Source organism: Balearica regulorum, chromosome 1, assembly GCF_011004875.1.
Source record: "Balearica regulorum gibbericeps isolate bBalReg1 chromosome 1, bBalReg1.pri, whole genome shotgun sequence".
Lineage (NCBI taxonomy): Eukaryota > Metazoa > Chordata > Aves > Gruiformes > Gruidae > Balearica > Balearica regulorum.
The window spans coordinates 19,192,175-19,206,290 of record NC_046184.1 but is presented as its reverse complement, the minus strand read 5'-3'; the positions used below and the strand labels follow the sequence as shown (position 1 = coordinate 19,206,290).

At 42.2% G+C, this 14,116-nt stretch overlaps 1 protein-coding gene across 4 annotated transcripts in view; it reads right to left on the bottom strand.

The window, feature by feature from the left end:
- Positions 1–14,116, bottom strand: part of TAFA5 (TAFA chemokine like family member 5) — a 430,494-nt gene that overhangs the window by 71,431 nt on the left and 344,947 nt on the right. For 3 of the 4 annotated variants that reach the window (XR_012833431.1, XM_075742378.1, XM_075742390.1), the window contains exon 3: positions 5,200–5,327. The exons of the other annotated variant lie outside the window; for it this stretch is intronic. Coding sequence is in view for 2 of the 3 variants with exons in the window: in XM_075742378.1 (XP_075598493.1) it covers positions 5,200–5,327 (128 nt within the window). In the remaining variant the exon portion in view is untranslated. The remainder of the gene's footprint in view (positions 1–5,199; positions 5,328–14,116) is intronic. 4 annotated transcript variants of the gene reach the window in all.

Sequence of the window (14,116 nt, the reverse complement as noted above, 5' to 3'; positions counted from 1 at the left end):
CCTATTACCATTGCCTAAAGCTTACCCTTCAACCAAGTGGCTAAAGAACAAATGAATGTATTTTTTTATTCTTAATATTTTAGTAAAACTGTATTATAGATTGGGGTTTCTTGTTTATTTTATTTTATTTTATTTTATTTTACTTATTTTTCTTTCCCTTTTTCCCTCTTCCCCTTTTGTACTCAGTGCTTCTTTAAGTATTCTGAGTTGCTAGTCTGGCATGACTGAAAAGTACTGTGTGTTTGTTGTGTGTCTGCATGTGTGATTGATACCAACTGTTGAAGACTGCTTGATGTTAGATGAAGGCTTATGCTCAGAACTGTTCTACCGTTGGTTCTCTGGCAGAATCTCTCCTCACCAATGACAATGATGTCTCTGTGGGGGGGACAGTCTGTTTTATAGTATTACACTTGCTGTCGCCTTAATTTTACTGATGGGTCATGATTATGGTTTCATTTATGTTAATCAGAATCATGAGTCATTCCATTCATGTCAATAGCATTAAAGAGCTACTCAGGCAAGTAAGAGTTCAGAATCAGGCTTCTGGTGTTTAATCTGAAAGGGTATCTGAATCACTTCATTAAAGATAGATACTGAAGGATAGATCCTCTGCTTACTTTGCATTACTCAATCATGCCATTAGCATAAAACATCAAGTAAAGATCTATAATGACAGCTGGCAATGTGTCACAGTACATGGATTTTCTGTTTACCTTGGATACAGGAAATATCCTCGAATTAACAAGATTTAAGATAATATTTCAAGCATGACAAAATTACTGTTTTAGGTCTCCTTGCCCTTGGAAGTTGGCATTAATGTTTCGAAAGCTTATTTCCTTCCTTTGGGGTTTTTTTGGTTTGGTGGTTTTTGGGTTTTTTTTTGTCACTCACAGAGTTTTAAACTAGGCTCGAAGGGGGAGGGGGATAACATCAGGCTTGCCAGCAACACGTTGTGGGGTGATGTGCCCAGGCTGGAAGGACGGGGCGCTTGCGAGGACCCTCGGCCTACTGCTCAGAGACGTGCTGGATGCACTACAGCACGCTCGAAGCCTAGAGGAGACGAGCCGGGGGCTCCGGATGCAACAGGAACCAACGGGGTAACACTGGGAGAATACATCAAAAGAATCCCAGCCACCCCAGCCAATAAGTCAGCCTCATCGGGGGTACAACTGAAGTGCCTCTACGCGAACACACAGAGCATGGGGAATAAACAAGAGGAGCTGGAGACGTGTGTGTGCCTGCAAGGCTATGACCTTACTGGCATTACAGAGACGTGGTGGGATAGCTCCTATGACTGGAGTGTTGGGATGGAAGGGTACAGGCTCTTTAGGAAGGACAGGCAGGGCAGACGAGGAGGGGGTGTCACCTTCTATGCCAATGACCAGCTGGAGTGCATGGAGCTCCACCTGGGGAAGGATGAGGAGCCAACCGAGAGCCTATGGGTCAGGATTAAAGGGAGGGCTGGGGCATGGGACATCACAGTGGGGATCTGCTACAGGCCACCTGACCAGGGGGACCGAGCAGATGAAGCCCTCTATAGGCAGATAGGAGCACCCTCATGCTCACAAGCCCTGGTCCTTATGGGGGACTTCAGCCACCCTGATATCTGCTGGAGGGACAACACAGCTGAGCGCAAGCAATCCAGCAAGTTCCTGGAATGTGTCGATGACAACTTTCTCCTCCAAGTGATAGCAAAGCCCACGAGGAGAGGTGCCATGCTGGACCTTATCTCTCACCAATAAGGAGGGTCTGGTAGGGGACATCAAGCTCAAGGGCAGTCTCGGCTGCAGTGACCACGAAATGGTGGAATTCAGGATCCTCAGGGCAGCAAGGCGGGCACGCAGCAAGCTCACTACCCTGGACTTCAGGAGAGCAGACTTTGGCTTCTTCAGGGATCTGCTTGGTAGAATACCATGGGACAAAGCCCTGGAAGGAAGAGGGGCCCAAGACAGCTGGCTAATATTCAAGCATCACCTCCTCCAAGCTCAGGAGCAATGCATCCCAACAAAGAGGAAGTCAAGCAAAAACACCAAGAAGCCCCCGTGGATGAACAAAGAGCTCCTGGGCAAAGTCAAACAAAAAAAGGAAGCCTACAGAGAGTGGAAGCAAGGGCAGGTAGCCTGGGAAGAATACAGACAAACAACTGTCCAAGCAGCCAGGGATCAGGTTAGGAAAGCCAAAGCCCTGATAGAAATTAGTCTGGCCCGGGATGTCAAGGACAACAAGAAAAGCTTCTATAGGTATGTTAGTGAGAAAAGGAGGATGAGGGAAAATGTGGGTCCCCTCCGGAATGAAACGGGTGACCTGGTTACCCAGGATATGGAGAAGGCTGAGGTACTCAACAACTTCTTTGCCTCAGTCTTCACTGACAAATGCTTGAGCCACACTGCCCAGGTCACAGAAGGCAGGGACTGGGAGAGTGCAGAATCGCCCACTGTAGGAGAAGATCAGGTTCGAGAAGATCTGAGGAACCTGAAGGTGCACAAGTCCATGGGACCTGATGAGATGCATCCACAGGTCTTGAGGGAACTGGCGGATGAAGTGGCCAGGCCACTCGCCATCATATTTGAGAAGTCCTGGCAGTCCAGCAAAGTTCCTGCCAATTGGAAAAGGGGGAACATAACCCTCATTTTTAAAAAGGGTAAAAAGAAAGACCCAGGGAACTACAGGCCGGACAGCCTCCCTTCTGTGCCTGGCAAGATCATGGAGCAGACTCTCCTGGAGACCATGCTCAGGCACATGGAAAAGGAGGAGGTGACTGGTGACAGCCAACATGGCTTCACTAAGGGCAAATCATGCCTGACAAATTTGGTGGCCTTCTATGATGGGGTTACAGCATCCATGGATAAGGGAAGGGCAGCTGATGTCATCTACCTGGACTTGTACAAGGCATTTGACACTGTCCCGCATGACATCCTTGTCTCTAAACTGAAGAGACATGGATTCGACAGGTGGACCACTCAGTGGATAAGGAATTGTCTGGATGGTCACACTCAAAGACTTGTGATCAACGGCTCAATGTCTAAGTGGAGAACGGTGACGAGTGGTGTTCCTCAGGGGTCGGTACTGGGACTGGCACTGTTCAACATCTTTGTCAGCGACATGGACAGTGGGATTGAGTGCACCATCATCAAGTTTGCTGACTACACCAAGCTGTGTGGTGTGGTCGACATGCTGGAGGGAAGGGATGCCGTCCAGAGGGACCTTGGCAGGCTGGAGAGGTGGGCCCGTGCGAACCACATGAAGTTCAACAAGGCCAAGGGCAAGGTCCTGCACGTGGATCGGCGCAATCCCAAGCACAACTACAGGCTGGGCGAGGAATGGATTGAAAGCAGCCCTGAGGAGAAGGACTTGGGGGTATTGACTGATGAGAAGCTCCACATGAGCCAGCAGTGTGCGCTTGCAGCCACCCAGAAAGCCAACCGTGTCCTGGGCTGCATCAAGAGAGACGTGACCAGCAGGTCGAGGGAGGTGATCCTGCCCCTCTACTCTGCTCTGGTGAGACCCCACCTGGAGTACTGTGTCCAGCTCTGGGGGCCCCAGTACAGGAGAGACATGGAGCTATTGGAGCAAGTCCAGAGGAGGGCCACAAAGCTGATCAGAGGGCTGGAGCACCTCTCCTATGAGGACAGGCTGAAAGAGTTGGGATTGTTCAGCCTGGAGAAAAGTCGGCTCCAGGGAGATCTAATTGTGGCCTTCCAGTACCTGAAGGGGCCTACAGGAAAGCTGGTGAGGGACTGTTTATGAGGGAGTGTAGTGACAGGACAAGGGGTAATGGGTTTAAGCTGAAGCAGGGTCGATTTAGATCAGATATTAGGAAGAAATTCTTTACTGTCAGAGTGGTGAGGCACTGGAACAGGTTGCCTAGAGAGGTTGTGGATGCCCCCTCCCTGGAAGTGTTTAAGACCAGGCTGGATGAGGCTTTGGGCAACGTGGTCTAGTGGAGGGTGTCCCTGCCCATGGCAGGGGGGTTGGAACTAGATGATCTTTGAGGTCCCTTCGAACCCAAACCATTCTATGATTCTATGATAACTTGAATGCAAAAGATCTAAAGACAAACAATATTTAAGTAAGACCTCAGAGACTGAGTTAAGCTTTATAGCCCTGTCCATAATGAATATTATGTCTAGTAAATACAGGAGCATCAAAACAGTGATCACAATCAATTGAGTTTGTTTTGTAGGTATCTCATAAAGCACTATCAAATCTTCATTCTTTTAAAAAAAGTGAAAAACATGTTAATTTTCCAAAATATAGTCATTCTAAAACAATAAAAGGTTTTGTGCTGGTGTCTGTCTCCTGCTCAGACAGAGAAATTGTACAGGGGATGATGGGCCTTAATTTAGTCCTCACTGATAAGTACTTTTAAGACTAAATATTCTTAAAATTGCACTTACTTAAATTACACTCAAGCTCCATGTAAATCTAAAAAAAGATTATAGGAGGGAAAAATCATTTCAAGAGGTATAGCAAGCTATCAGAATAGCTCTCTATTATATCTCTTCAGATTTTTTCCAGTTTTGAAGTCAAAGAGTTATTGGCATTTGAGAACATTTTCTAGAAATCTGTTTGATATATTACACGCCCTAAAAACTATTACTGCTATATATACTCTCAGCTTCACTACAAGCACATGCCCCAAGATGCCAAATCAGAGAGTTGAGGGGTTTATCAACAAACGAAGACCAAAAAGAAGCTGAAAAAAGAGATCTTTTACTATGTTTTCTATAGGTCTCACTGATTGTCACATTGAAAACTAAAGGTCTGTGTGACTTGCTTTTCCAGTACAGTGGGAATAGCAAAAATAATTTCTCCCCAATTCCCAAGGAAAACTTTCTTTTTGCCCTACTAGACCATGTGTTATACCCTACCTTTCCTCAGCATAAGAAAATTCTTGTACAGTGAAGCAATGAGATACTGTCTTCAGACTGAATACAAATGTTAGTTAAACCACTGGTATCTTTTAACAAAACCTTGATATAATTTCCACTCTTAGTAACTGGGAATTACACATTTTTCCTGTCTTTGTGATAACATTGCTGTGAATTTCAGTAAGCACGCTTGGGCACATAGCTTAATTATAAGGCAATAGACTTTATGTATCTATGCTGAAAAACAATTAGAAATCTCACTCTTTGTTGTTCAATAAACTGAAGTGAATGAGAAACTGAAGAAATAGAGAACAGAGAAGTGACCTACCGTGGTTGTCTTTATCCGTCCTCCTGGTTGTGTACAGGTCCAGCCTGATTTATTGATTAGCAAATCACAGCCTTCTCCTTCTAAACATGGAAGCATTTCACACCACTGTTTTGTTTTGATAATTCGTGCTATGGAACAGAAAAGAAAAAAACAAAAAACAACAACCAAAACCAATTGGCAGGAGAATTCACATTTCACTTATCTCTAAACACTTTCTCATTTGAGTTGTCTATTTTCATCATCTGATAATGCAGTCATAGGTTATGATGTAGACAGCCCTAGGCAATTTACAAAATTATTTACAACACCTGCTGTGCCAACAAATTTCATAATAAAAATAGAACTTAAAAAACAACAATCAAACAAAAGACAGCTAGCTCTGTTGTAAATTGAAAGAACATAAGTGTTAGCTAATTTTCTGATTCCATGCTCCTTACAGTCAAAGAATTTTTTTTTTTTTTTTTTTTTTTGGGGGGGGGAGGAGTGGGAAGGCTAACAGCTGAAGACTTACCCTCCTAACTAATTATTATGGTAGTCTAAAAGTGACCTACAGCTAGGATCCATTGTGTTAGACTTGGTATAAACCTGAGCAGATACTCCTTATCCTGAAGTGCTTACAGTGTAAATAGACATGAGACACACAGTGGAGGGAGAAAAGCTATAATAAACAGGCAGAGGTCAACATAATGACAGCAATTGTGAAACTGTGATACTTGCAATGGTAGGGGCATAGTTAGGGGCAGGAACTAGGAACATAAGAAGGACAGGTGTTGAATGAACTAAAGGTTGGGAAATCATGGGGAAGGAGACAGTAAATAGAGGGAAAAGACTGGTACAAACACCCTATTGCCCTATTACTACAAGGGAAAGGAAGTCTAGTCAGGAAGGTCCCTCACTGTCTGAAAGGTGGTGCGTTGTGTGCTTTGTGGCTCCTTTTAATGCTTGCATCTCTGGTAAGCTGGTTCTGCAAATCTCCTCGAGGTCACACAGCAAGTAGTCTTGGACCAACAGAGCTCTGACTGCATTAAAGTAAATGCAGAGGAGCTGCAGGGACAGATTTTTCTTCAAGGGAGAAAAGGGGATTTAATTCCTGTAGACTTCCTTCTGGATTATAATACTACTTCTTTTGAGTTCACCTCTGTTTTATTTGTGTTCCTTCTCATAGCATATTCAGCAATATGACTTATACCTAACATTTCATTATTCTTTCACTCTCCCCCTGTAGGCAAAATTGTAGGGTGGAGTGTTAGTTTGGCATACTTTTTATAAAATACATATAAGGAGATGCACACACTTGCATGGTGCCTTATGTGCATGCTAAACAAGGTAAACCCCCACCAAACAATCTATCTTTTGCTCAGACTGTAAGGCTCGCAGTCCACAGAAAATGGTCCTCAGTTCCTTTAGAGATCATCTCAGCAATCCTGGGCTGGGCTATAGGAAAGCTTCACCCCCTTAATTTGTATATAAGTGTCCTAGGATTCAAGGGCAGAACAAGTTCCACATACAGGGACGCAGATCACACCTTCTTCTATGGTGAGGTGTGACACCAATACACACAATATATCCTCAGCAATCATGAGCCCAACAAAAAGAGAACTACAGGAGAAATACTTAGCAAGAAAGCTTATGATGCTCCAAATTAATTTCGGGTCCAAAGAACTTAAAAGCAGGCATTCCTACTCAGTGGCAGTTGCAGTTCTTTAAGCTCACCTGAATGTGTGATTCAGCTTTCCTATGCCCCTGACTTCCTCTGTCTGGAACTACTTAAGAATACAATTCCCAGTGCCACTGGATCATAGTAAGAAATAGAAGTGTAATTTAAAGTCTTTTAATAAAATCCTTTCCAATATTTTGACATGAAACAACTTGTGTCCTCAGTCCCGGTACAATTGTTGGTAAGCTCTAGCAATATAACGAACACTGATTTCTTTCAGTGGAAGCTCAATCTGAAATTCATATTAAGATTTTCATTATAAAAACCACTTTAGCTCCCAAATGTCTACACAGGAATTTGCACCGTTCATTAGGCAATATATATATTGCTGGAGGAATGATTCCCAAACAATTTTCATAACTACAATTTTTTGAAGCAAATCCACTAAGTTTTTACAGCATGTAATATACAGAAACCTGCATTGTGCTTGGGTTCCATAGGTACTGCTCTACTGAGAACTGGATCACACCAGTTTTCAAGGCTGACATCTCTCACGTAACAGAAAATAGCCTCATCCTTCCAGAGTGAAGGGATGCATCCAGTTGCAAGCTTTACAGAAAAAGCTCAGTAAAATGTTAACACCAAATCTTACCCATTTGCATGTATATATTTTGCAATTCATATATCAAAATGGCTATTTCTATCAAGAATATGAAGGATCACTGAAAGACTGAACAGTCAGTTAAACTCAAAAATATGTAGTAGATTGCCTCTACTTTCTCTGGTGGGAGGTTTTCCTGGAAATATAATTTAAACCAATCTTTAAAAAAATATTTCCCTCCTCTGTGAATTACTCTTAGTGTTTGCTCGGTTGCTATCTCAGAATGCAGCTATAGGTAATATCACAAATATATGAAATCCTTGCTCTGGGTATTGGCTATGTCCACACAAATTTAGAACACACCAAGAGTATTTTACAGAACATAAAGCCTAAAACATTTCTGTGTTAAGTGTACAGACTAGCTCATGCATTTAGGCCTTGAGAATTCGAATAACTTATTTTGCAGGGAAAAACTACTTGGCTTACATGGTTTAAAGCAAATCAATATCAAAACGGTTTATTAATTTATTAATGACACATAACCGGCAACAATGAACTATACATGCAGGATCAATACAGTGATGCAAAAAAGTAAACCGTAGCACTAGACATGAAATGTTCATAATCACTTGGAAATTGCTAAACACCCCCTCAGAACTCATCCCTTCTCACACCCACATGCACACGCACCCCGCTCTCCCCTTCCCTCCCCGGCCGTGCGGGTGCCCCCCGGCACCCCCCGGGCACAGGCGGGCGCTCCGGCTCCAGGGACGCCCCCGCCGCCCCCGCGGTGAGGCAGCCCCGGCGGTGCCGGGCACACTCCGCTGCGGGTCCCCGGCACGGCGCCCGGCCTGTCCCCTCCCGTCCCGTCCCCTCCCGCCCCGCCCCGTCCCGTCCCTGCCCGCGGGGGGCAGCGCCCCGGGGCGCCCCGGGGGTGGCAGCGCTGTCCGGCCCGCGCGGAGCGGGCAGCACCCACCCGCCTGCCCAGCCCGTTTGTCACCCGGGGTCTCTCCCCCGTTGCAGATCTTCATCCCTGACTGATCCAGCTTTTCAAGCCGACCCTCGCTTTGTTTCACACACAAACACACACACACACACACACACACACACACACTCGCATTCCCGTCGCACCAGGCCTTGTTCGCTGGGCCATGGGGCAGAGGCAGGCCAGGCGGGCACCCTCACGCTTAGGCACACATTGCAGCCGGTACAGACCCGTTGCTCTGTGGAACACATGCAGCCACAGTTGCGAAAGGAAGGCCGTAGTCGTGTCTGTGCGATTACATCTGGTTTTGCATCTTCACTTTTCAGTTTGCCCATTATAGCAGAATATTGCGGTGAAGCTAAATACATAATATAGGGAGCGAAGTATGCAACTATTTTATCAGCGTAATATCAGGCATTTCTATCAGTAATTGAAACTGAGTTACACTAGTCAAAGCAAAGGAATACAATGTATTTCCTGAGGCAGTATAGTTGCCTTTTTACTGTGTATATTCACCAGGGGTGAAATTCAGCCCTCTGCAGACAAGACAGCAAAAAGCCTATCAGATACTTCAAATCCACTCCAAGCTCCATTATAAAGAATTAAGTGGCACTTAAATGATACATGGGCTTTGTGCAGGCTTTCTGCAAAGAACTGAATTTCATCTTAAGAATCTGAGCTGACACTACTTTGCATCTCCTCAGAAGGGCCGTGCCCCTTCACTTAAACTGAAGTTAATAGGAACTGACGGTGCTCAGCACACGGTAAGAGCTGCTTTCCCGGGTAATACCATCTGAACTGGAGAACAAATGGACTCTGTCCAAGGGGGTTTCATACAAACAGTTCTGAGGTGTTTCAGGCAGGCAGAGGTTATATCAACACGATGCCAAGCTACCCACCAAAGTGTTCTTAACTGTTTTGTAAGACAGAGCAATTTGCAATGGATTTCCAGTTATTAGCAAAAATGAATAAAGTCTCTATTCATCTTCAGTATAGTCCAATTTAAGGCTGTTTAACCGAGTAGTGTTTCAGAACACCACAGGTTATTTTCTGCTAAATACTGCAACTAGATAGGTTTTGTCACTAAGCTTCTCACCTGGTTCAACATCATATATAGATACTTTCCTATAGAAAATCAGCTTTACTTTCTATACTTCCTTTTCATGCGTTCACTCTATATTCAGGCAGTTATCAATTGCTGCATATCTAGTCAATCTCAAATGAAACTCATGAACTTTTTGTGATAGCAAAGAAGTAAGATAAATCTCGTTCAGCAGCAGTAAATGCAAAAATTTACAGCTGTCTGAAATAGGTTAGATTAAAACACGCAGATTGTTACACTTTGTTTTCTCTTTTTTCTTAAATGTTGGAGAATGAACTTGGAAATAAAAGTAAAAATGTATATTATTTTTTTCATTGAATAAGAATATTGGTTAAAATGGCATTTGGATACTGAGACTTACGACTTCAGAATACAGCGTGCTCTAATGTATAAAAGGTGGTGTGTGAAATGAATACTTAAAAATCATCATGAAAAGAATGGTACAAGAACCTAAATAATGTGAAAAAAAAAAAAAAAAAAAAAAAAAAAGATGGCTTAGCTGATGTTTATCAGTCAATTCCAGATACCTGAAGTAATGAATGGAAAATTCTTTGTAGGGGGGAGTAGGGAAAATTTCTCCTAAGCCCAAGCCAAATATAACATTTTGAAACATTCTTCTTAAATGAGAGCTTAGCTCACCTATACTTCTTATAGCATGATGTTCTCCGTGATATTTTTTCTATTATAACTTTTAGGACTTAATGCAAGACATAAAGTATGCGTTGGAGAAAGTATTTCCTTTTTGATTTTCATACATTATTTCACTGTTGTTTTCCTTGAACTTTGAAGAAATTTCTTCAGCGTAGCTGATTCCCAAAGTTCAGAAATGCCTTTGGATTCATCAGTTTAGGTGTAGCTTGACAAACACATTTAATCCACATTCCTCTCCTGCCCTATTAACTCTCCACAGGACTCACATCTTTTATTATGAATTGCCTCCAACTGATCCCAACTGGTTCCATCATCCCACTCCTCTCTCAGCCTCTCTGTTCTTTACCTCATATTTTTTTCCTTTTTCCTTCTTCCATTTTTTTCAGCTGTAGCTTTTTGCTCCAACAATTTGTCTCCTCTGCCTGATTCAGTACATACACACTATCTACCTATCAAAGATCCCAAAACACTTTGCAGAACTTACTACATTTAGCTAGTTTTACCTATGACTGGTAAATGCTGTTCATTGTCCACGTTTTGTGCAGAGGTTAATTGACTTGACCAAGGTCACACAAGAAATTTGTTGCAGAGCTGGAAACAAAACCTATGTTTTAGTGGTCACTAGCCTGGATACCTTTCTCTGTCCCATTTACCTTCAGAAAGGGAGCGTGCTTTAATACATAGATATAAGAAATTAAACAACAACAACAAAAGTATGCAAAGTAAGAGGCCTTAAAAATATACATCAGTTAAACTGGAGCAGCAGCAAAGAGGCCAGCAGAAACACAAACTGAATCACAGTACTGTAATAAGACATTGCAATCATGAACTGTCTTTAGAGCAGGAATTTGACCGTAATAGTGTATAAGCCTCAAACATTAATCTATTTTACTATACAGCAAGGAAACATCACAAACGTTGGATGCCTTTTACAGCAGTCATTCTGCTCTACTTAAAAAATTGGAAGCAGTGCTAATTCACAAAGAGTTAGCTCGTCTCAATTATTTATAGGGCATCTAGACCAAAGACTATTTAGTTCTAAGAACAGCAATATAGTAATGTCTAGACACCCATTTTATCATTTAGCTCTTGCTGTCAGGATTGGGAGGGATACTTGAGTTGAAGTTGAGAAATACATGGAAAAAAGTGATCTCCTGTGAGCTACAGAGAGGCTACAAATTTAGACCAGGTAACTAGATGAAGAGTAAAAAAACTGAATGACAGGGCAGAGCCTCTTCCTGCAGGTCACCCCAGTCATCGTTCCTGTAAGGGAGAAATCTTACTGCAACACCAGGGTTGAGAAGAGACCTTCAATATTGACCTGTTCCCTGAAAAAGGATGAAAATCTTGCTTTACCTTAAACAGTGCAGATTGCACAGCGCACAACATACGTTTGGGAGGAGCAGGATAATATACAGGAGATGATCTCCTAATTTTGCAGTTATCTATATCATCTCAAACTAGGACTGTCTAAAGGGCACTCCTGCCAGTTACATGAATGGTCCCTAGGAATTCAACTGTGGCATAAGAAGTTGCTGGATTAAGCTGTGTTAATATAGGAACTTACTTAGTAAACCATAGTGACATAGGTTTAACTTTAAAACTACTGCATTTAGCAAGGCATCCAGACAACTGTTTAATTTTAAGAAGGTACCTAATGTTTTGCTGAATCTTCAGAAGACTCTGTAAAATAAATATATACTGACAGCTTAGGATGGAGAAGGTCCAAAGGTATTTCACAAATCAGAAGTTATTATTAATACATAATAAATCCCAGAACACAAGGCAGAGGATAAAAACCAAAACCAAACAAACCAATTAAGCAAACAAAAGCTGAAATAGAATGCAGATTCTAGGAGCACTCTGATGAAATTCAACAGCTCTTATCTTCTTTCCTGTTTGTGTCTCCAAACAGCACAATTTCCTAATTACGATGACCCAAACAATAAATAAATAAACATGAAAATAAGCATATGAGAGTAAATGCACAGTAACACAAGATATCTGAACTTTTTCTAGTGTGAACAAGCATGTATTTACCCAATGTCTCTCTTTTCAGTTCTTTGAAAACCTTAATACTATGTGACTCACTGATGTAGTGATAGATATCTTAGATTTTTCTACATCCCATCCAAATGTTCAAATATTTGTATGACAGCAGCACTATCCTAAAATGGGAAGTGTCCTACAAATCAGCTTCACAGTCAACTTACGGCTGTTTCCATTTTAATTTTCAAGGGCCAGTTTTCTTCTATTTATAATTGCTCTCATTTGGGACTGTAATATATCTCTGAATTTGTTCTCAACCACTTAGCCTTTCTCTGTCAATTACTACAATTGCTCACACTGAAAAGTAATAGAGCAAATATAACACATATTTTTCAACTGCTTATAAAGCAATCTGACAGAAACAGAGAAAAAAAAAATCCAGTACCAAATCTCAGAGGGTCAAAACAAGTACCCTGAGAGTCATAATAAACACAGATAAAATCTACACGCTGAATTTTATTTAGGTACAATACACGTGCTCCTAGCCTCTTCTAAGTTGGTGGTTTCTAGCTATACAATAAAATACCAATGCTTTCAATAAGCAACCTGGCCCACAACTCTGCCCAGGATTTCAGCACTTGCCCGAATATCCACAGATATACATATTCACTGGTTTTCAATCTGTGAATGATCTAGTGCTTCATTGTCTGCAGGTAGTTAGCATTTGCTGTCTAATAAGAGATGCTAATTGAACACCTACCCCTAGAGAAAGCCTTTGTCAGGACTCAGTGTCTTCTGTTTCTGTCCCCTGCTGTTCTGCTCTGCTGTATTCAATTAGTGTGCTGGAAGCAAAGTAAAAATTACTAAAAATCTGATCTGTGATGTGCCAGCAAAGAACCCTTCAGAGATCAGGTTTTCATCACATTTCACATTGCTGCCAGCACACTGAGAACAGTAAATTTAACCGGAGAGGGACAGCAATTTCAGACCCAAAGAAGAGAATCTGAAGACAACAGTAAAGGATAGAGACAAGGGAGGGATATAATGGAAAGTATCAAGAAAACAGGTAATATAGAAAAAAGAAAATAAAGAATAAGGCAAGAAAGGAAGGAAAAAGAGGAGGGCAAAGCCCAGCTATATGTAGTAGCTACTGAAGCAGATGAGTAAGGTCAAAAACTTGTGCAACTTGTTCAGTAGAGTCAGTAGGACAATGTGCATAAGTGAAGGCTAAAGACCAGAACTGTTTAGTTTTTTTTTCTCTTAAGTACAACAATTTCATTTCTCCTAATATGAGCAGAGTACTGCAGTGGAAGACCAGATTTACTGTGGTTAAAAGAAGAACGTGAAAGAACTGGGTAGATATTTGGGACCATATGTTATGCAGGGATGGCTGGGCATGGAAGAGGAAGAAGGACGCAAGAACTCTTCTCTGTGAAGCATGTGCACATATGAGGATAACCACTGAGTAGACAGCAAAGCAGGAATTTAAAGGAGGAAGCCACAGCAGGAGTAAAATATTCTCTAGGTTACACGGAAGAGAGTGATTAGTGCCATGGAAAGAAGCTGGGAATAAAAGGTTATGAGGCTGGTAGTAGAAAGGGAGTGAAGGAAGGGTGGAAGGAAGGATATAAATCAACCTTACAACAAGTGTCTGAAAACAGACTGAGCCTCAGAGTGTAGGTAGCTATGGATCTGGGTGACAAAGGATTCCTGGACACTTCACCCTATCTGCAGCTTCACATCTGACCGCACAATATCTGATTCTGTACTCATGAAACACACACTAAAATGATGGCCAAGGATCAAGGCACTCCTTGGGATACTAGCTGTGGAGCGCTCATGTACCCATACTGGGAATGTTTAACAAAGTGCACAAGGTCAGTAACGGGTGGGAGGGGGAAAAAAAAAAAAAGAAAGAAAAGAAAATAAAAA